At 41.6% G+C, this 24,519-nt stretch overlaps 1 protein-coding gene across 3 annotated transcripts in view; it reads right to left on the minus strand.

The window, feature by feature from the left end:
• Positions 1-24,519, minus strand: part of LOC134357865 (adenylate cyclase type 2-like) — a 523,538-nt gene that overhangs the window by 102,657 nt on the left and 396,362 nt on the right. For all 3 annotated transcript variants that reach the window (XM_063069584.1, XM_063069586.1, XM_063069585.1), the window contains exons 10-13: positions 24,125-24,257; positions 14,102-14,278; positions 4,979-5,022; positions 2,821-2,901 (exon numbers count right to left, since the gene is read on the minus strand). In XM_063069584.1, the coding sequence (XP_062925654.1) occupies positions 2,821-2,901; positions 4,979-5,022; positions 14,102-14,278; positions 24,125-24,257 (435 nt within the window). The remainder of the gene's footprint in view (positions 1-2,820; positions 2,902-4,978; positions 5,023-14,101; positions 14,279-24,124; positions 24,258-24,519) is intronic.

Below are 24,519 nucleotides of genomic sequence, written 5' to 3' on the forward strand. Positions count from 1 at the left end.
CTCTTTCATTCCTTATATACCTGAAAACACTTTTGGTAACCTCTTTGATATTATTGGCTATCTTACCTTCATATTCCATCTCTTCCCTCCTTACGGGCTTTGTTTCGTTGCCTTCTGTTGGTTTATAAAAGCTTTCCAATCCTCTTACTTCTCACTATTTTTTGCTCCATCTATATGCCCTCTCATTTGCTTTTATGTTGTTTCTGAATTCCCTTGTCAGTCACAGTTGCCTCATTCTGCCTTTAGAAAACTTCTTCGTTGGGATTTACCTATCCTGTGCCTTTTGAACTGCTCCCAGAAACTCCAGTCAGTACTGTTCTGCTATCATCCCTGCTTGTATCCCCTTCTAATCAACTTTGGCCAGCTCCTCTCTCAAGCCTCTATAATCCCTTTACTCCACTGTAATAGGGATACATCTGACTTCAGCTTCTTCCTCTCCAATTGCAGGGTGAAGTCTATCATATTAGGATTACTGCCTCCTACGGGTTCCTTAAGCTCCCTAAATAAATCCAGTTCATTATACAATCTAGAAGAGCCTTACCCCTAATGGACTCAACAGCAAGCTGCTCACAAAGGTCATCTCATTGGCATTCCAACCTAATTTTCCCTAATCTGCCTGCATATTGAAATCCCCCCTGACTATTGTAACATTTCCTTTTGACATGAGTTTTCTATCTCTCATTGTAATTTGTCCCCCACATCCAGCCTACTGATCAGTCCTGTATATAACTCCCATCAGGATTGTCTGTACCCCTTGCAGTTTCTTAACTCTACCAACAATGATTCTACATCTTCCGATCCTATGTCACCTCTTTCTAAGGATTTGATTTGATTTTCTACCGTCAGAGCCACCCCACCCCCCGCCGCCTACCTGCTTGTCCTTTCGATACAACACGTAAGCTCCCAAATATATTGTTCTTTCGCCACAATTCAGTGCCGCCCACGACGTCATACCTGCCAATCTCTAACCGTGCTGCAAGATCACCAACCTTATTCCGTATACCGCGTGCATTCAAATATGTATTTGTCACCCTTTTTGATTTTGTCCCGTTACGTTGCAACTCATCCCACCAACTGCAATTTTGCTCAATGTCCTTCCTGACCGTCTCACTACTCAAGTCCTCTGCTTGTATACCAACTGCCCCACCCTCAGCACTATTACTCCATTTCCCATCCCCCTGCCAAATTAGTTTAAACCCCACCCAACTGTTCTAGCTAATCTGGCTGCAAGGATATTGGTCTCCCTCGGATTCAGGTGTAAACCATCCGTCTTGTATAGGTAAGTACTCCCTATGATGGAGAAGGATGTGCCTATGATGTATTGTGTGGAGTCTATTACTCTCTGCAGCTTCTTATGTTCCTGCGCATTTGCATAGCCGTACAAGACTGTGATGCAATCAATCAGGACACTTTCAACGGTACAGGTTCAGAGACAAGCCAAACACTCCTAACCTTCTATGAAAGCAGAGAGGTTGGTATGCTGTTCTTGCGATTGCATCTTCTTTATTTTTGTATTATAACAGACAGCCTTTGACTGAAAGACCTGCTGAACTTGTGCAGCAAATCAGAGGGAAAGTGTGCATGGCTGCTGATACAATACCTGGAGAGGTCAGAGGTCCAGGGTCTGAGCGAGGTGAGGGATCAGCATATATGCTGTGGGAAGTGGAGGTGGCTCTGACAGATGAGATTTCATTGAGACTGGAAGTGAATGCGTTGAGAGTTGTTTTAAGTCTTTCTACTTTACTCCAGAATCTGGCCCATTTCTGTGATGATAGTGGTTTAGTGGATCTTTGCCCTCCAGATCAGGGGATTCCAACCTGGGGTTTATCGACCCCTTGCTTAATGGTATTGGTCCATGGTATAAAAAAGGTAGGGAACCCCTGTTCTAGATCTACTTCACTGTTTCTCCAATCTCTGGCTGGTTGGTGGACATACAGTTGCACATTTATCTTTATGAATTAGAGTACTATCAAGTGGTTATTTTGCAGTTTGGCTAGATTTACTTTTATAATTTTGTCTATGTTATTCTCCAAAAGAAGAGTAGGGCTGAAGGGTTTGTTACTGCCCTGCATTGGTTCATGTGATGAGATAATAAAATCATTAAATTTGTTCAAGTTACAGAGACTAACCAACGTACCCTCTAATTTTTTTTTACAGCTGTGCGATCAACTACTTAACTGAATTGAATTGACCTTATTTCTTACATCCTTCACATACATGAGGAGTAAAAATCTTTATGTTACATCTCAATCTGAATGTACAATGTGCAAATTATAGTAATTTGTAATACATAGCATGTACAGCAAGATATAGAACAGAACAGGCAATATAGCATAGAAATACAATTGCGTCAGAGCGAATTAATCAGTCTGATGGCCTGCTGGAAGAAGCTGCCCTGGGGCCTGTTGGTCCTGGCTTTTATGCTGCGGTACCGTTTCCCAGCTGGTAGCAGCTGGAACAGTTTGTGGTCGGGGTGGCTCGGGTCCCCACTGATCCTTCAGGCCCTTTTTACACACCTGTCGCTGTAGATGTCCTGAATAGTGGGAAGTTCGCAACTACTGCTCTGAGCAGGAAGTTTTACACACAGACTGATAACTGCATGGCACTTTAAATTAACATTATATTTTTAAAAAATACAGCTGTGTGGCAACAAAGGCTATATGTGTGATTGCGCACCCATGCAGCTTAGAGGGAACAGTGATAACTGCCCCAAAAAGAATCATTAGGCAAATTGTGTGACATTATATTAAACTCTGATTTTAAGTTATATATTGTCTGCTTCCATTTTTATTCTGAAAGACTATATTAATGTAAACTTACTTTTGTGAATTAATTCCATCAATAGCTCGGATCATTCTTTCGTTTAATTCCTCCTCAAATCTTCTCTTTTGTGACTTTGTTCTGTAACAGTAAAATGAGTTAATCTTTTGATGTTTAGAGTAAAACACTTTATCCGCCAAGTGCGACATCATGAAATTGGGAGAAACCTCTGAGGATACACATAATTTGCTTGACACAAGAATGCGTCAGGTTTTGCAAATAGTTAGTTGCTGGTCTTAAAACTGTGTTTCATGACAATAAGATGAAAAGCAGAGTGAAATTTTGGTAAAAATCTTATGTACAGTATATACAGCCAAACTGTTACTTGTACATTGTGTTTCATTGCTTTTACATTTATATTTATCATGTGCTTTTGTTTAGTCCTTATTGTGTATTTTTATGTTGCATTAGATCCAGAGTAACAATCATTTCACTCTCCTTTACACTCGTGGACTGACGAATGACAACAAACAATCTTGAACCGTGAAAACACATTTAAAACAGATTGAAAAACAGGTTCTAGCCTGTGATACCAGTTGGTCTTGGACTTCAAGAAGGACATGAGCAGGGAGGACGAGTAACTTAAAGCACACGGCCTTGGGGGTAAGGTATTGATGTGGATAGAGAGTTGGTTGGCAGACAGGAAGCAAAGAGTGGGAATAAACGGCCCTTTTCAGAATGGCAGGCAGTGACTAATGGGGTACCGCAAGGCTCAGTGCTGGGACCCCAGTTGTTTACAATATATATTAATGACTTAGATGAGGGAGTTAAATGCAGCATCTCCAAGTTTGCGGATGACACGAAGCTGGGCGGCAGTGTTAGCTGTGAGGAGGATGCTAAGAGGATGCAGGGTGACTTGGATAGGTTAGGTGAGTGGGCAAATTCATGGCAGGTGCAATTTAATGTGGATAAATGTGAGGTTATCCACTTTGGTGGCAAAAACAGGAAAACAGATTATTATCTGAATGGTGGCCGATTAGGAAAAGGGGAGGTGCAATGAGACCTGGGTGTCGTTGTACACCATTCATTGAAAGTGGGCATGTAGGTACAGCAGGCGGTGAAAAAGACGAACGGTATGCTGGCATTCATAGCAAGAGGATTCGAGTACAGGAGCAGGGAGGTACTATTGCAGTTGTACAAGGCCTTGGTGAGACCACACCTGGAGTATTGTGTGCAGTTTTCGTCCCCTAATCTGAGGAAAGACATTCTTGCCATAGAGGGAGTAAAAGGAAGGTTCACCAGATTGATTCCTGGGATGGCAGGACTTTCATATGATGAAAGACTGGATCGACTAGGCTTATACTCGCTGAAATTTAGAAGATTGAGGGGGGATCTTATTGAAATGTATAAAATTCTAAAGGGATTGGACAGGCTAGATGCAGGAAGATTGTTCCTGATGTTGGGGAAGTCCAGAACGAGGGGTCACAGTTTAAGGATAAAGGGGAAGCCTTTTAGGACCGAGATGAGGAAAAACTTCTTCACACAGAGAGTGGTGAATCTGTGGAATTCTCTGCCACAGGAAATAGTTGAGGCCAGTTCATTGGCTATATTTAAGAGGGAGGCAGGGACAGGGTTCTGAGCTGAATGATCAGCCATGATCATACTGAATGGCGGTGCAGGCTCGAAGGGCCAAATGGCCTACTCCTGCCCTATTTTCTATGTTTATTTCTGTACCCCAAGCATCTGCTGGTTCAGGGGAATTTTCAGAGGCCAGCTGACTGCGAAATAAAGGTAAAACTAGCATCTTCATAGGCAGGGATAGAACTTAACGGCAGCCTAGTCCCGTAAAAAGAATTAAGGCATCAGAATTATTCGTAATTTACTTGTTTTGCATGTAATAACATACTAATCTCTTGGCATATTCATATTTTGATCAAAGCCATTTAAAAGCTTGGTAATTATATAAAATTCCTCGCTGTTCATTTAATGAAGGCGTTTTCACCTCTGCAACGGCTGTTATGAAAAATTCACAGCATTGTTAAATCATCCCAATGAAAATCTCAGCAACCTCAAATATAAGAACAAACATACCAAGAGTTCCCAAACATTTTTTAATGCCATAGACCAATACCATGAAGCACAGGGTCCGTGGACCCCAGGTTGGCGACCTCTGCTGTAGGCTATCACAAGATGATGACGCAAAACTATCAACACTAACCTTTCTGTACATCGATGGAAATGGTATCGAACCATAGGCACGTCCTGCAAAAGCGGAAAAATATTTGATTGTTATTCCCTGGATCAAGGTGAAAATGATAACAAAACATGCCTCCACGTAAATTGGAGTTTATCCTCAATTGATATGCGAAGTAGCTTCTCTGTCATTCATTAAAACCCATTCAGTCACATCACCACAAACAGCAAACTTCAGAAAATTTGGCTTCAAGAATTTGTTAGGATAACTTGCATCTATGTGACCTGTGTGGCTCCTGACACCGGCTCCCTGCAATGATCACAGTTGCTGTGTCTTCGCTGTGAGGAATCATTGGATCGGTGTCCATAGCAACCTCAATAGTCATGGAGGTGAATGGGAGGGTCCACGTCTTTAGTCCAAGGGGTCGTATTCCCATCCATTGATGGTCCTCAGAAGCTGAGTGCTATTCCTATGAACAGATTGAGCCACTGCAAGGTTCAGGCTTGTTTGTTCACCCCTATTTGACAGTGTTCATTCATTTTCTTGTTTTTGAAGTTAGACTTTGTTCTCCACCAAATTTCCAACCCACACTCTATGTTCTGCACAAAGTGCTAAGTGATGGGTTGATTAAAACAGAAATTTCCAATTCTACAACTACCCCGGAACGCCTTAAATGAAATCAGAAATTTCTTTTATGTGTGAAGTTTCTGAAGAGCCCACTCAGGTCCCATTGTTTCACAATGCATCATGCTGTTGCCAAAATACAACAAGCACACTAGTCAGCTCCAATATTTTTCTCATACCAGGGGGCTCAAATTCATCTCATCTAACATTATTTACAGCAATTCGGATAGGAAACAAAATTATTGAAGTTTGTGTAGGTATGATTATCATGGGATATTTTGTGCAGCGCATGGAACTGCACAGAAAATTCCAAATAAAAGAACACATAGACTAAATAGACCCAAATACGAGGAAATCTGCAGATGCTGGAAATTCAAGCAACACACACAAAATGCTGATGGAATGCAGCAGGCCAGGCAGCATCCGTAGGAAGAAGCACAGTCGATATTTTGGGCTGAGACCCTTCAAAACGAAGGGTCTCAGCCCGAAACATCGACTGTACTTCTTCCTATGGATGCTGTCTGGCCTGCTGCGTTCCACCAGCATTTTGTGTGTGTTGGTTGACTAAGTAGACCTTTGGTTTATCTGGTTAAATGGACCTCTGTATTTGAAGTCATCTCTACACTTTATAAACATAAAATTTATACAAGAGATAGAGCAATTCCAAAAAAATACGGGGATTGCAAGACATTACTTCCTACAAAGTGAAACCCAATAGCATGAATGGCAGCGATGCTTTGCTATCTGATGAACTCAGCACCTTCTATGCCCACTTTGAAAGGGAGAATACAACTACAGCTGTGTACAGCTGCTGCACCTGATGACCCTGTGATCTCTGTATCTGAGGTCAATGTTAAGCTGTCTTTAAAGAGAGTGAATCCTCGCAAGGCAGAAGGTCCCAATGGAGTACCTGGTAAGGCTCTGAAAACCTGCGCCAACCAACTGGCGGGAGTATTCAAGAACATTTTCAACCTCTCACTGCTATGCGCGGAAGTCCCCACTTACTTCAAAAAGGCAACAATTACACCAGTACCTAGGAAGAATAATGTGAACTGCCTTAATGACTATCGCCCGGTAGCACTCACATCTACAGTGATGAAATGCATTGAGAGGTTGGTCATGACTAGAATGAACTCCTGCCTCAGTAAGGACCTGGACCCATTTCAATTTGCTTATCGTCACTATAGATCAACGGCAGATGCAATCTCAATGGCTTTTCACACGGCTTTAGACCACCTGGACAACACAAACACCTATGTCGGGACGCTGTTCATCAACTATAGCTCAGCATTTAATATCTTAATTCCCACAAACCTGACTGAGAAGTTGCAGAACCTGAGCCTCTATACCTCCCTCTGCAACTGGATCCTCGCCTTCCTAAGCAGAAGACCACAATCTGTGTGGATTGGTGATAACATCTCCTCCTCGCTGACGATCAACACTGGTGCACCTCAGGGGTGTGTGCTTAGCCCACTGCTCTACTCTCTATATACCCATGATTTTGTGGCTAGGCATAGCTCAAATACCATCTATAAATTTGCTGATGATACAACCATTGTTGGTAGAATCTCAGGTGGTGACAAGAGGGCATACAGGAGTGAGATATGCCAACTAGTAGAGTGGTGTCGCAGCAACAACCTGGCACTCAACGTCAGTAAGACAAAAGAACTGACTGTGGACTTCAGGAATGGTAAGACGAAGGAACACATACCAATTCTCAGACGGATCAGAAGTGGAGAGAGTGAGCAGTTTCAAGTTCCTGGGTGTCAAGATCTCTGAGGATCTAACCCGGTCCCAACATATCGATGCAGCTATAAAGAAGGCAAGACAGCCACTATACTTCATTAGGAGTTTGAAGAGATTTGGCATGTCAACAAATATACTCAAAAACTTCTATAGATGTACCGTGGAGGGCATTCTGACAGGCTGCATCACTGTCTGGTATGGGTCGGGGGGCGGGGGGTGACTACTGCACAGGACTGAAAGAAGCTGCAGAGGATTGTAAATTTAATTGGCTCCATCTTGGTTATTAGCCTACAAAGTACCCAGGACATCTTCAAGGAATGGTATCTCAGAAAGGCAGCATCCATTATTAAGGACCTCAAGCACCCAGGTCATGCCCTTTTCTCACTTTTTTTTGGTGCAGCTTTTAATCTATTCAATATACATATACTGTAATTGATTTAGTTATTTACTTATTATTTTTAATATTTTATTTTGTGTATTTTCTTCTATATTATGTATTGTATTGTACTGCTGCTGCTAAGTTAACAAATTTCACGTCACATGCTGGTGATAATAAACCTGATTCTGATTCTGAAAATAATCATCAATATTAATATACCTTCTCAACAGACTAGCACTTAATTCCCTTGTGTTCTTTACAGGAGTTCTCTCCCGTACTCTCTGCTCCACTGTGGCATTTTGTCTAAACTTTGCCAGACTTCTAGCTCTGCCTTTGTTCACTTCTCTTATTAACCCAGCTCTTCCCCACTTCCAAGGAGGATAAACAAGGTAAGGGTATACACGAGCAAACGAGATTCTGCAGATGCTGAAAATCCAGAGCAACCAATTCCAAAGCAGTAAATCCAACTGTATACACAATCAATGGTGGGTAACTGAGAAGAGAAAACGATATCGAGATTCACAGTTCCCTGATTGCAGTAAAGCATGTAGATGAGGGGGTTAAGAAGGTGGCTCGTATCCATTCCTATTGCTGGTAAAAGCATAGCATACAAGAGCAGCAAAAAATTAGTTTGTCCTCAGCTACAGTACAGCATACAGTTCTAGTCACCACAATAAGGGAAAGACACAATGGGGTTTAGTGGATACAAATGATATTGCCAACTCTGGAGAGGTTTAGCTGTGAATAAAAATAGCCTTTGGTGGTATTAGTTCCTTTGAAATACAGGAGACTGAGGAGTTTTTCCCTGAGTTATGTAAATCTATGATTGCTCAAGATTGAATGTATTCAGAGGCTTAATTCTCAGACATTTCTCTTAACAGAGAAATTAATAAACTTTTGGGGTGGGGGCATAAATTTAAGGAAAATGGCAGAAGAGAGGGAAAGATATGGAAGAAGAATTTCACAACAAAATGAGCCTAGAGTGAAGGTACATACAATATTATGAACTACAGAAGTATAATTCAATCATGGGTTTCAGCAGCCCTCGATGTGTTTCAGGATGGTCTTCTGATGCTGAAGGGCCATTAAACACCCCCAACCTCTCAAAGCCTACTCTGCAATTTTTGTTTGAAATGCTCAACCCAATTGAAATGTACGTGGATGATGCCACAGGCAGCACACTTGGAAGAGGTGTTTCTCTAAATTAGCTATATTTTGGCTGATGTGGGCAAAATAGTTTCCTTCTGTGGTACAAATTTTTATGATTCTTTTGAATACATACTGAACATTACAGTAAAAGTGAATTATTTTTGACAAAGCTATTACGGCATCGCATATGGATATAAATGGCATGGTGTTCAAGTGTTATGACCAAGATAAATATTGCTATTGTGCGATTCTAGCTTTGGAATTGTCAACTTTGTTTTGGGATAGAACATGGCAAGACACTCCAATTCAGTGAAATGAGTCGTTTGTGTCAAATTAAATCAGCAAGGATTATGCTGGGGGCAGCCTGCAAGTCGCAACTTGTTTCTGACACCAATATAGCATGTTGAAACTCACTAACCCTAATCTGTACATCTTTAGAATGTTGATGTCAGGGTCAGTAACTGTCAAAGATTGCTAGGATTCTTCCTTTTGGCAAAACTACTATTTATATAGCAGAAAACCAAGAATGTTTCAGCAAACTTTCATCCAAGATGAATACTCTTCCCCCATGGCTTTTCTGCATTGTTAAACTTTTAATCGTGATATTGTGCCACACAATTACCATCAACTAATTCAGAGTCTGGACTATTATTGCAGAACAATTCTATCACAATAGCCTCTCACAGACTTCAGCCTTTTTGCACTTAATTGAAACTATTGTTATTACTGCTGCTGCAGATTATAGATTGTAGGGTAACTGGATTCAGCAGCACAAGAGGGTTCTCTGAAGCTGAAGGGCCCATTAAACACCCCCAGCCATCCATTGCTCACTCTGTAATTTTCAAACACATAAATAATATCAACTGATCTGAGCAAGAGCTGAAGTTTCAGCAGCTCTACTGAAGAGCAAAAGCTAAAGGCTTAGGATGACAGCGCCTAACGGCGACTGCTTTGCTTGCATTTTCGGAAACAGCTTTACTTCTATCTTTAATATCTCTTTTTTCCCTTTTCAGGGTTCTTTTGAAGATCCTGACTGGAGATCTTGCCACCGAACATATCTCTACCTCTCACCACTACCCACGCTCCCCCCACCCCCGGCTCTCCGCACATATTGCTCCCTCCGTGACTCCCTTGTCCGCTCATCCTTCTCTGCAAGCGGCTGGAGTTCTACACCTGCCCATTGACGTCCTCCCTCATCTCCATTCAGAGTCCCAAACAGACCTTCCAGAAGAGGCACCACTTCACCTGCAAACCTGCTGGGGAGATCTATTGTGTCCAGTGTTCCTGATGCAGCCTCCAGTCCATTGGTGAGACCCGTCGGGGGCCACCTCGTTGAGCACCTCCGCTCCATCCGCCAAAAGCGGAATTTCCTGGTGGCCAAACATTTCCAGTTCCCATTCCCGCTCTGACATGGCCTCCTCTTGTGCCAAGATGATCCTTCGACTCTTCCTATCTCTGGGCCAATTCTGAATCCACCTTGCTAGCTCTCACTGTGATCTAACCTTCCAGACCAGCCTGCCATGGGCGACCTTGTTAGAAGCCTCATTAAAGCTTACAAAGACTACATACATTGCCCTACCTTCATCTATCTTAGTTACCTGTTGGTAAAACTCCAAAAGTTTATCAGACATGACCTCCTACACAGAAAACCATGCTGACTATTCCTGATCAGGCCTTGACTATCCAAGTGATGTTAGATCCTGTCCCTCAGAACCCCATCCAGTGACTTCCCTACAGGATCACTGGCCTGTCACTTCTACTCTTCTTCTACAATGGAAAAACTTTAGCCATTCCCCCCCCCCCCATTTCTTTTTCCTGACCAGAGCCTCGAAATCTCTCATCAGCCAGAGTTCCTCTTCTCATTCCTACCATCACGGAGGAGGTACAGGAGCCTGAAGGTCCACGCTCAATGAGTTAGGAGCAGTTTCTTCCCCTCGTTCTTCCTGTTTCACTACCTTCCTTTTCCTCTTTTGCACTACCTATTTTTTATCGTAGTAATAGTATTCTTTTTTATTTCTTGCACCGTACTGTTGCCACAAAACAACAAATTTCATGACTTATGTCAGTGAGAATAATGATTCTGTTTCTACCCTTCTGGTCAGGTCACTGGTCTGAGTGCTACTGGTACCATGTAACCTAGTACTACCTGTCGCATGGCTGGGTGGTCGGCAACTAAACCGGCTCCCCCACCAGGCTTGCCTGGGGAGGAGGGTGGCTAGACACCCTGCAGGACGATAAACAAGACCTGTCAAAGGGCGGATGAACCCTCTCGTAGGGTCAACGGCCATCTAGCAAACACGTGCCGTTAAGCACGGAAAGGGCATCCCTTGCATCGAAGCATGGTCTGGCCATTCACTGCAACAGAACTTCCCCCAGCCATCTTGAACCCCACGATGCCACTGGATCCGGGAGGGGATGTCGAGAGGGTGGGTCTGGACCTGTGCAACCCCCTACTCACCTAAAGTCCACTCACGCACATGCTGTTCCTAACTGACTGAAAGGAACCATCATCATCCTATGGGATGGATAGCCAGAGAGAGAGATCTACCCTCACCCTCACAGGAATATGCTGCCTGCTGGACTTCTGATCTCACCCTTTTAATAGCCTCTCACCTGTTGTCAATTCTTTTGCCTTTAAATAGAGCTACCCAGTTGACCTCAGCCAGGTCCTACCTAATGCCTTCAAAGATGACTCTACTTCATTTCAGGACTTTAACCCGTGGACTGTTCCATCTTTTTTTCCTTAACTATTTTAAAGCTAAAGGAATTGTGGTCACTGGATCCAAAGTGATCCCCAACGGCCACTTCAGTTACATGGCCCAGCTCATTCCCTAAGGGCAAGTCCAGCATTTCTCCTTCTCAAGTGAGATCCCCTATATTATTGTGTGAGGAAACTGTCTTGGATGCATTGCACAGGTTTTGCCCCAACCAGGCCCTTTGTACTCTGGGTGGGCCAGTTTTCCACTAGTACAACCCTACTATTCTCACAACTACAAGCAATTTCTTCACACATCTGCTCCTTAAGTTCCTACTGACCATTGGTTCTATAATATAGACCTATCAAAGTGAACAAATTCTTCTTATTTCTAGTGTTGAAAAAAAAACTTACTACTTACAGTGATGATTAGTGAGGCACAGAGAGATCTGTATATACTGACAAGTACCTTTATTGTTTAAACTAATAAGTATGTGAATTCATACACTAAATACCACTCGCTAGGTATCCCTGACTCTGCTGAATAGTCAAAGAATAGCAAAGGTATAACCCGGACAAGGGAGTTTACGCTGGCCAGGTGTTCCTCGTTGTCCCGATCCACTCGTCACGTGTTTCACACAGAGTTGCTTACACTTGTATCTGCGGTGGTTATTCTTCGAAGTTACCGCTACCAACACACACGAAGCATCAAATTTTATATCCGTTCCTTATCAATTCAAATATCACATTCCAATGCCATTGGCTGTCCTTTAACACAGTCTTATTGGCTCTGCTCCAAGCCAGCAACCATTTATTGCCCCCTTCCCATCAAGCGACAGTCGATAATTTATGGCTCTTTGTTCTCAATCAGCAATGAGCTTGAATCACTTCAGGCAGGCATCAACCCCAACATTCACAAACTTGCATGTTATAGCCAACCGAAGAACATCTCACAAATAACTTCTTGTTTGGAAATGATCTCCAGTGCAGCAGATCACCTGAAGAATCACTGTGTCTTCTTTAAAACATTGATCAAGCCCAGCATGTCAAGCTCACAAAATGGAGGATAGAATGTCTTCACAAAATGGCAGCTTCCATCCACAAGCATGCGGCAAGAGCAAAGACAATTAGTCTGTCTGTTTCCACTGTCCTTGATACATTTAAATTCACTAATTTGTAGACTGTCATTCTTTCTGGCCAACACTAGTTAAGTAGTTTCATTAGCTGATCCCTCAAAAATATCCTCTCTAAGCACTGCTGTTACACCCTCCGCATCTAAAGGAGAACATCCCCTCCATTCCTACCTGTTTCTCTGCTATGACTAACCATCAGTAACCAGAACCACTGAGCTACCAGTCCTGCAATTCTCAGAGCCACACTTCTGTCATGGCGACAATATCCCAGTCCTTAAGCGCAACCCATACCCTCAGTTTGAACACCTTAACTGTTATAAGATTAGCTTCATTTGTCACATGTCCATCAAAACATCGAAACATACAATGAAATGCATCAAATCAAATCAGTGTGCTGGGCAGCCCACAAGGTAGGAGAGGCTAAAACGAGAGGATATAGAGTGGAAGTATTTAAAGGAGATCTGAGATATATGGAAGAAGCTGCCAGAGGAGGAGACAGGATGGGGTATAATCACAGCATTGAAAAAGCACTGGTGCAGGTATATGGAGAGGAAAGAAAAGGAAAAGAGAGATTTAGGCCAAATGCAGGAAAACCCGATTAGAACATAGAACATCAAACATTATAAAACAGTACAGGTCCTTTGATCCACGATGTTCTGCCGACCTTTTAATCTACTCCAAGATCAATCTATCCCTTCTCTCCCATGTTGCCTTCCATTTTTCTATCATCCAGTTTCTTAAACATCTCCAATGTAATTGCCTCTACCACCAGCCCTGGCAACACACTCCATGCATCTACCACACTGTGTGTTAAAAACCTACCTCTGTCATTACCCCTATACTTTACTTCCAACACCTTATGCCCCCTTGAATTGGCCATTCCACCTTGGGACAAACATCTCTGGCTGCCCACTCAATCAATGCCTCTTAGCATTTTGTACAGCTCTATCAAGTCACCTCTCCTTTCGTCCTCTGTCTCTTCAAGGACAAAAGCCCTGGGTGAGCTGGGCTTTAGGACACTTTTCCCGGGCTGTGCACCTCCCCCACTCTCTATAACAAATGTCCTGCCATTAATCACAGGTCCACAAAAGGATACTGCTCTAACATACTGGAATTTTTCCTGCCTCCACCCACAAACACTTTTTAAGTAATTGCATAAATTATCTGTGAGGCACAAAGAATACATATCTAAATAAATACGTTGTCCTTGCAACAAGTGTACAGTTTCACTCCTCTCCATTTGGAAATTAAGAAATATTGGAATTCCTATTGGTTCATTCCACTATGCAACAAATTGCACAGTTGCAAAACAATCCTGCAAAGAGCAACTTACGGATTTCATATATTAGCGGCTATTTTGCGATTTGACTTTATACTGTCATTAGTTTCATTTTAGGAAGATTTCACAAATGCATCCTTACAACTGTATTGATCTTGCCATTTTCATTTGTCATACTGTCCCGATGATGTAAGTGTGCAAAGGGTTTGGCTGCTCCCCAAGATTCCAGGTATCTGGTCATTCTGACAGAAGCTCTCATCTTGGCTCCATCCGCTGTGTGTCGATGTCTAAAATGATGCTGTGGGCTACGTCTCTCTGCCTGTAAGGTTTAAAACAACGTGTGTTAAAGGCCAGCAATTCTGAAAGGTCTTGTTGTGCAGCATGCACGTAGATACATAATGATTGAGCGGAAGTTAACGATGATTCTTTAAGATTTGACCCATCTTAAAGCTCTTTGAAATTTGAAATGAATTTGTTAGTATTTATTAACATTTGCAAGATTTATTTCTGTCCTTTCGAGTTATACATCACTTTAACTTACAGAAAAATGTGTACATGTAAGGATTGAGTCTACAAATAGTTGTAGGTGGTGAAGATTTGAAAAATCTCTCCAATAGTAACAGTATTTATTTATTGAGATACAGAGCAACATCGGCCTTTCAGAACCATAGAGCCACGCCACCCAGCAATTCCTGCTTTTGCCCCAGCCTAATCACCGAACAATTTACAGTGACCAACTAACCCACCAACCAGTAGGTCTTTGGAATGTGGGAGGAAACCGGAGGACCTGGAGGAAACTCATGCGATCATGGGGAGAACGTATAAACCCTTTACAGGCAGCGGTGGCAATTGAACCCGGGTAGCTGGAACTGTAAAGTGTCGTGCTAACCATTATGCTACCATTTACTAATCATTGGTTCCTTACATTTACTTCTATTGCAGTAAATACCTGTCCATCACAGGGATTCTTCAAATTCAAATACCTTTACAAGGCAATATAATAGCAATCTTTGCAAAAGTAATGGATGTCTATTATTTCAAATGCACCCACATTGCAAAGGACACTTTGTACACATTTTATTTAGATCCTCCTTCTAGAATATTCCATCAATGATTTCTTGTATGTCTCGTGGTGACTTCCTGGCGTCAGGAATTTTGTTCATCGGATATAATGAAGGCCAGGTTGGAGCTGTATGCTAATACTCGATGTGATGGTTATCAATGCACCTTCCAATTAATGTTCTGTGAAGAGATCCCATTGAAAAATTCACCAGAGTGATTCCTTCATCCCTGTGATAATTAAGGAACACACTGCAAAATATTGCACCAATTATTGAGCATTGTGTTAAAATTAAACAAAATTCTTTGATATGAATAAATACCCCCTTTTATGTTTGTGCTTAATGGAATCAGTGACAAGACTGCTTACTGAAGATCTGCTGTTTCCTGTAAGGTGCAAGTTGTGTAGATCTCTTGATAACAAGAGTGAGATTGCTGCATGAATTAGGCCAGCAAAAAGAAAATATAACAAAAGTAAAATGCTGTAAATGTTTCAACACCTGATACAGAAACAAAATGCTGAAAACATTCAGTTAGGCAGCATCTCAGCAAGAGCTGAATTTCTCTGAAAAAAATATGCTGGTATAAGATATTATATAAACTCGTAATGAGCAGAAAGACAACAAAGGAAACTGTCAGGACTTTGGGAGACTGAGAAGGCAGCCTACAGATGGAGGCAGCAGACATGAGAAAGGATGTTAGTAAGTACTTGGTGCCCTTCTTTAGCAGAAGACTTTGAAGAGGGATGGTGAACAGAAGGAAGTCATTAAATAACATGGGAGAAAATATTAAATGAATTAATAACTTTTAAAGTAGATGAACTGCAAGCCCTGAATGAACTGTATCTCAGGCTGTTAAGGCTATCAAGGGATGAAAAAGGATTTTCTGAATATCTTTGGCTTCAGAGGTAGTGGCAAAAAAAGGAAGAGTGCTGATGGAATGCAGTGGTTTGAAAGGGAATAAAGAATATATTGAGTATTTATAGCACAATCAATTCAGTACTGATGTCAGGGAGATTACTGAAATAAATCCTGAAAGATGGTATTAATTTTATTTATAACAGCATATATTAATGAAGGAGAGACTGTATGCATATATTATGCTTGATTAATATTACAATTTTAAAAGGCATCAAAGAGGTAATGAGGATTTTAAATAGTTGAAAAGAATTTTATGGATTTTTGCAAACAGATATGTTGGTCTGATAAGAAAAAGTAAACCAAGGGATTTGAGAAGTATCACAACTTCTACCCAAAACTGACTCACTGCCAGTCAGTTACAAGGCAATGGTCTTAATGAATGGACTGCTGTCCGCAGTGAGCTTCGTACTAGATCACTAGTTTTTTTGTCGTATGTATCAATGATATTGAACTAAACATAAGAATCATGAATAAGTCATTTGCAAAAAAATAGGAAATCTGGAAGAGTGATTGATAAAGAAGGAAAGCAGTGGCAGGCTTCAAAGATTTTGATAGACCTGGTGAGAGAGACAGAAAAGTAGAAAGCTGAATTCATTTCAGAGAAATCACAGGTCATGTATGCAGGGAGGGCAAACAAGCTAAGGAAATACATAATAAATGGTGGATACTGAGGAGTATAGAGGCAAAGGGGTTCTCTTCAGGAATGCCTACAAACCACTGAAGATAGTGGGGCAATAATCTGGTGCACAGGAATAACACAGGTTACATGGTCAGGGAGATTATTCAATAACCATGCAAACCATCAGTTTGCATTCTGGCCACCTTATTGCAGGAAGGATCTAATAGCAATTGAGAGAGTACAGAGGACTTTTATAAAGATGCTACTTGGGATGGAAAAGTTTAGTTATGAGACTGTGATGGTATGATGTAGACATGAGTGGAAACTCAATAGAGGTACAGTATATGAAAATTATGAGGGCAGACAGGGTAACAAATTAAGATCTATTCCCCTCAAAGTCAGTAACTAGGGGTCATAGATTCAAGTGAAAATAAGAAATGAATGCAGGGTAAGCCATTTCTCCCCTCACACTGCCCTGTTATTTATAAAATCATGGCTTTTTTATGTCTGTTATTTTCTTGTAATAATCTTTTTTCCTTCAACTCCCTTAATATCATTACTCGGTGAATGAATCTACAAGACCTTTTAGGTAGAAATGTTATGGGTGATGAAATTTCTTTTTGTTTCTATCATGAATCCTGTGGCACCTGACTGCAGACACTCAGGAGAAACATTATAGTGGAATCTAGCCTTCCCATTAGGATTACAAATGTTTCAAGGATATTGCCTCCCATTCTTCCACATTTAAGAGAGTACAGGCACAGACTGTTTAATCTGTCCTCAAGTGACAATGCCATATATGAGAAATCATTCTGGTGTATCTTCCTTGCATTACCTCTATCCAAATATATTCTGAGGTACAGACACTGAACCTTTAAATAATAGGGGCAGTCCACCAAGGTACTATATAATTTAATTCACATGTCTTTACTCTAATACTTATATCTTTATCCAATAAATGCCAGCATTGCAGTATCTGTATTCTTAGTTGTTTGCTGCAACTGCAGAATAACATTTAGTAGTTCATGGAGAGAGACAGGCAGACAGAGACACATACATAAAGAGCGAGCGAGACAGAGAGAGGGAGAAGGGGAGAAAGGAAAAGAGAGAGAGAGAGAGAAAGAAGAGGAGAAGGAAAGAGGGAGGGGAGAGAGAGAGAGGGGAGAGAGTGAAGGAGGGAGAATGAAAGGGAGAGGGGGCGAGTGAAGGAGGCAAGGAGGGAGAATGAAGGGGGAGAGGGAAGGAGGCAAGGAGAGAGAGGAGAGGAGGAGAGAGGGAGGGAGGGAGAGACAATGAAAGGGAAAGAAGGAGAGGCGTAAGGGGCAGAGAGGAAGAGAGAGAGAGAGAGAGGGGGGACCTTTGAACAATTCATTTATACAACAGCACATTTGAAAATATTCTGCCTTTTTATTTTAATATAAAATATATGTTCTCATAATGTTCCACATGACATTTCACATGTAAAGTACTTGCCCAGGGGTTCCCACCCTTTTTTTTTTGGCCACGGATCCCTACCATTATCTGAGGGATCTGTGGACCCAGGTTGGGAACCCCTGTAATTGTCCATTTGCCTCACATTGAAATCTCCCCTGGTCTACATCATCACCAGCTTTGTACCATCAACAAACTTGTGTAGATATTTCATTCTTCCCCTCACTCAAATCATTGATATAGGTTGTGAAGAGCTGGAGCTCCCACTAGCTACAGCCTCTCAGCCCAGACTGTGCATGTCCATCCCTCTTCCTCCACAGATGCTGCCTGACCTGCTGAGTTTGTTTTTGCCCTTGATCTTCCTTTGCGTAATTCCGAAATTTTCCCAATCCTTAAGTTTACTGCCATTGTGGGATTTGGTAAATAAAACTGCAGAAGGGTTTTAAGTTTAAGGGAAACTGTAACAACTCTTTTATTTGTCCTTCAAACACAGAACATAAAGCCAGGTAAAAACTTCACGTCAGCCGAGTCTCTTAAAGTGAAGCCCAACTCAGCGTTGGTGGTTGTGAATTCTGCACGTTTCCACCCCTATACTATTTTGGCAACATTATAAAGCTTTCCATTTGATCCTCATCTTCCTTGTTGGTCACATTTGACCATTTTCCCCATTAGCTTTTATGTCTTAAAGGCACATGTATACATTGTAAAATGTGGATTAATTCTTTAAACGTTAGCCATTGCTTCCTGCTATAAGATCAATGTAATTTCCCAGTCTACCTCAGCCAATTCATACCACATTCCTTCTCAGTTTACCTTGTTTACCTTTAGGACTCTTTATATTGAATCAGAACACTTTCAGTGCCTATATCCCATTATTTCAAGTTGTTATCATATTAAAAAGATAAAAGAGGAACTGGGGAAAATATATATCACTCCATGAGTTTGAATATTCGCAGTAACATGCTGCCTGACAGGCGATCGAAGCAGCGAGTCTCAAAATACACCTACACAAACAAGGAACGTAGAACGTACGCTCAGTGGCTTCTTTAGTACCTAATGAAGCTGTTGTAGCCCATCCACTTCAAGGTTCGATATGTTGTGCATTCAGACATGTTTTGCTGCACATGTTCTGTTGTTATTTGAGCTACTGTCACCTTCCTGTCAGTTTGAGCCAGACTGCAATTCTCCTCTGATCTCTTTCAATAACAAGGCATTTTTGCCCACTGAACTGCTGCTCACTGGATGTCTCTTGTTTTTGGCACCACTCTCTGTAAGCTCCAGAGACCGCTATGTGTAAAAATCCTAGGTGATCAGCAGTTTCTGAGGTACTCAAACCACCCTGTCAGGCACCAACAACCATTCCACGGTCAAAGTCACTTAGATCACATTTCTTCCCCATCTAATGTTTGGTCTGAAAGGCAAACAAACCTCTTGACCATGTCTTCACGCTTTTATGCATTGAGTTGCTGCCATGTGATTAACTGATTAGATTAGTGAGCAGGTAAACAGGAGTTCCAAATAAAATAGCCACTGAGAGCATATAACATAGAACATTACACCACAGTACAGGCCCATCGGCCCACAATGTTGTGCTGACCTTTCAATCTACTCTAAGGTCAATCTAACCTTTCCCTCCAACACAGCTTTCCATTTTTCTATCATCCATGTGCCTATCTAAGAGTTTCTTAAATGCCCCTAATGTATCTGCCTCTACCATCGCCCCTGAGAGAGTGTTCCATGCACTCACTACATTCCAAGTTCCACGCACCTGAAGACTTGTAAGATATAAATGAATGAAAATAGGATTAGCTGGCACTGAGTTTTGTTAAAGGGGGCTTTGGAAAGTTAAGTGATGGAAGTCTGAAGTGAGTCAATTCTCTGTAGCCGGTAACTTGGAACAAGTGATATGTACACACAAAAGGATTTGCAGATGCTACAAATTCAGAGGAACACACAGAGAATGCAGGAAGAACTCAGCAGGTCAGGCAGCATCTATGGAGGAGGATAAACAGTCGATGTTTCAGGCTGGGACCCAGGAAAGGGGAAGACACCAGTATAACAATGGGGGGTGGAGGAGCACAAGCTGGCAAGTGATACATAGTTCTCCATTTAGCCTGCTGCTCTTGTGAAACACAACTGATTAGACCTGTCACCGGGGATCAATGACCTGTGCTTTGAAATGTAGGATTAGAGAATATCTCTGGGAAATATTTTCACGGTTACTGTAAAGCATGTTGTATGGCAACAGTGTCCACATCCACTGAAGCCACTCGGACTTGGTTTCTGTAATTGAGCTGACAAGCACGTCAGTACAACAAATAACAAACAACAACTCACTGAAATGTATGACTAACATGGACATGTCAGTTAAGATAATACAGATGGGGATATGTAGAAAAGACTTAATTGACCGATTGGTTCCAGAAGAGCAGGCTATGCCATTTCTACAGGATGTAAAGCGATAAGGAAGCAACAGGCTTGTTTCTAAAGCAATTAGCCTCAGCAGGAATGAAGGAAGAGGTGATGTGTTAGTGTACACAAGCAGTCAGCAGAAGAAATGTGGTTCCTGTTAACAAGCCTTTTAAGTACAGATGAACTCTAGAGAGAAGTGAAAATGATTGACTGAATCAAAGGGATGTTTTCTTAAATCAGATGCTGACCAGGAGCAGACATTTCATCCTGGGTTTGTCAAGAACTAATAGTTTGAGTATTGGTAAGAAGTGAGGTTGAGGCTTTGGGCCTGTTCTGGCTGCTCTGGGATTTGGGTCTATGGACTCACTTTTGTTCTGAATGCTGTTACTTGCTTTTATTGTTTGCATGATTTGTGTTTTTTTTTCTCTCTGTGTATTGGGTGTTTGTTAGTCTTTTTTTAATGGGTTCTTTTGGGTTTCTTGTTTTGCCTGTAAGTAGACAACCGTTCAACCGTTTGTCTTTGATATGTAATCTCAGAATTGGATGACAGGGATCACATATAATTATACTTAGGGTATAATTATATATCTTGGGTGTTGGATAGGACATGATTTTTGCTGGAAGTATGCTGAAATTGAACAAATTAAAATTACAGTACTTATAGTTGTGAGAGTTCAGAAACACTCTATATCTCGATGGAGTGGTTTTTAAGTTCTCCTGGAACTTTGTATGTGTACGAGTTCTTTGCTGATCCGCAAAAAAACTAATGAACTAAAGAATTTGAGTCTAATCTGGTTACCTCTAGGTGTTGAGTGATTCTGAATTCTCACAACCATTTAGGATTATAGCACTATAATTTTGCTTTACTCACTTTCCGTAAAGTTTCAGCAAAAATCGTGTTCTATCCAGACTCATGATGTGGACAGATACATATCTATTGGAGAGAGTTAGCATTCCCTAAATTAGCAAATTTCCCCACAATGGGCTTCTCTATTAGTTGGATTACTGATATGGTTATCAAAGTTTTTAATGCTAAAGTCCACAACAGTACACAACAAAACCAGTTAGAAGGCAAATGAACTGTAATTATTAGATTTACTAATAAAATATCTGAAAATTAAACCTATTTTCATGGCATAAAGGAAGTTCAAAGATACATAACTAGAATTATTTTTAAGGACAGGTTACAATGGAAGAAATAATGTATGCTTTGTACAGCTAAATATAGAATGAGAAAGATCAATGAATAAATGATAAAGTTTTTTCTTCCGAGCTATTTAATTCTCCAGTTTTTTTTTTCTCAAAGTAATGTTGGCATTTAAGAAAAATGATAGCCGGCTCAACGTCTATGGTAATATCTATGTGCTCTGGGGCAAATTCCTGCCAAAATGATTTCCCACTTTTTTCTTAGTAGACCGTTCATTGTTTATGTGCTGTGTTGTAGTGACATGAACAAACATGATCTTTCCATGACCATGATTATTCTCGGCAAATTTTTCTACAGAAATGGTTTGCCATTGGCACCTCTTGAGCAATGTCTTTACCAGACAGGTGACCCCAGCCATTATCAATACTCCTCAGAGATTGTCTGCCTGGAGTCAGTGGTCGCATAACCAGGACTTGCGATGTGTGCCAGCCGCTCGTACGACCATCCACTACCTGTTCCCGTGGCTTCACCTGACTCTGATCCGGGGCGGGGGGTGGTATTAAGCAGGTGCTACACCTTTCCCAAGGGTGACCTGCAGGTTAGCGGAGGGAAGGAGTGCCTTACACCTCCTTTGGTAGAGATGTATCTCCACCCCACCACCCAATTCAGTGGACCATTCTTTCTAAATTCCTTCTTTGCTTCCGTGAAGAACGTTTCTTCCCCAAACACACAATGATATTGTCAGTCATCGTACCTTATAATTTGGTTAAAATGTTTAAATTCAAAAGTTGGACCTTAACATGATACTTAAATTTTGCCTTTAATTCGGAATAAATGAGATTTGCACACATACGGTTAAATCTACAAAACTAGAAACAAAAGACAAAGGTGCACTCAGTAATCCTTACTAAAAAAAAACCCAAGGAAACAATCCCAGAACTTTCTCTGTTTGCCACGTAATTCCACGCCAAAGGTGAGTAAGTTAGGTCTGTTGCATTAGGAGTCAGTAAGTTGATGATGCTGTGTTGTTATAATACTGAATAACTGGTCGGAAAAATTCACTTTATCAGTCTGGAGTCTTAAACTCTTAGGAGGAATTAATACTGGAGGCTTAAAAAAAATAAATAGTTCCATCTAAACTTCCCAAATTATTTTCTGGTCATTAAGTATAATTTATATTTCCTGGTTTAGATTTGTGTCCCTGTCATAGTCCATCAGCATGATTGGCTATATCACAAACATGAGAAAATCTGCAGATGCGGGACCTGATGGCGTGAACTTCTGATAATTGCTCCCCACTCCTCTCCTTCACCATTCCCCATTCCTGTTTCCCTTCTCTTACCTTATCTCCTTACCTTCCCATCACATCACATCCCTCTTTCCCTTTCTTCCATGGTCTTCTGTCCTTTCCTGTCAGATACCCCCTCCTCTAGCCCTTTATATCTTTCACCAGTCAGCTTCCCAGCTCTTTACCTCACCTCCTCCTAGTTTCACCTATCACCTGCCACCTTGTACTTCTTCCTCCCTTCCTCCCACCTTCTTACTCTGACTTCTCCCCTTCCTTTCCAGTCTTGAAGAAGGGTCTCGGCCCAAAACGTCGACTGTTCACTTTTTTCCATAGATGCTGCCTGGCCTGCTGAATTCCTCCAGCATTTTGTATGTGTAGCATGGTTGGCTGGAAAAGGCTTTCAGGATGAAGTGTGAAAAACAGGAAAACGTCACACTCAAAATTGAACTTTCGAGTCAATTCCAAATGACTACATCCAGTTTATAACACTGATTATTCTTGGTATTTGAGGTAGAAGTAATTCATCAAAGAACCAATACTATATGTAATAATTCATGAATTTCCAGGTGCATGGGATTCAAACAGGCCAACTAACCTTTGAAAACAAACACTGCAAGTTAGACTTTGAGGCCACATTGCCAAGTTCTGTCACAGTCCGGTCCGTAAAGTCCGTGTTCCGGTTCACGGTCCAGTCCATGGTTCCTTGTTCCGGGGTTTCTGGTTTTCCCCAGTTTCTGTTGTGGGCACAAGTTTCTTGTTCTAGGGTACTTCGAGGCTTGGGTATGGACTCCGAGCCAGAGACTGGGCAAGGACCCAAAACCTGGGACTTGACTCGGGCTCGGACTCCAGAACTAGGTCAGGACAAGACGAGGCTACAGGACTGGACATGGCTTGGGTGTGGAACTCCTGGGTAGGGCGAGACACAAGGACAGGTAAAGCCATATGGACAGGACTCAGATAGGACTGGACAAGGGCCTACAGGAGCACGGAGCCTTGGACTAGAAGAGACAGGAGCACAGAACACAGAGCCAGGAAAAAAACAAGGAGGAGAACAGAACAGTCCAGCAGGGAATCCCTGGTTTGCAGAGGTATTTATGTCTCAGCCCCAGAATGAGAAACATGAAACATGCCCACAACAGAAACTGGGGAAAAGCAGAAACCCTGGAACAAGGAATCATGGACCGGAACACGGACTTCACGGACCGGACTATGACAAGTTCATTGTTTACATGATGGAAATTTAAGGATATATACAGCAATGAGAAGAGGAGGTTAACCAATTGACCTACCTTTGGGTTAATCACCAGGTGGGTCCTGATGTTGTGCTCCTTTAGGTAGGGATCTCTGATATGCCCATTACCCTCCTCCACTTTATACACGCCGTTCAAATGCTCCAATGTGATTGATGTAATATGCACGCGGCTAGCACAATCAAAAATAATATGTTAAATAAGGGAACATTACACAGAATCCAGAAAAATATGTTAAATGACAAGAACTGCACGGTTGTTCAAACTTGGAAACTGAACATGCACAGATCACAATTCCTAATCTCTGGTATATCTCAGTATTATTGTCTCAATCATATCAGAGTGCCAAGAAAGTACATACAATGATGTTATTAACAGATAAAGTTCAACTCTACATCTTATGGTGAAGAAATTACAGAACCACATCTGCCAGT

This window comes from Mobula hypostoma, chromosome 17 (assembly GCF_963921235.1).
Source record: "Mobula hypostoma chromosome 17, sMobHyp1.1, whole genome shotgun sequence".
NCBI classification, from domain to species: Eukaryota; Metazoa; Chordata; class Chondrichthyes; order Myliobatiformes; family Myliobatidae; genus Mobula; species Mobula hypostoma.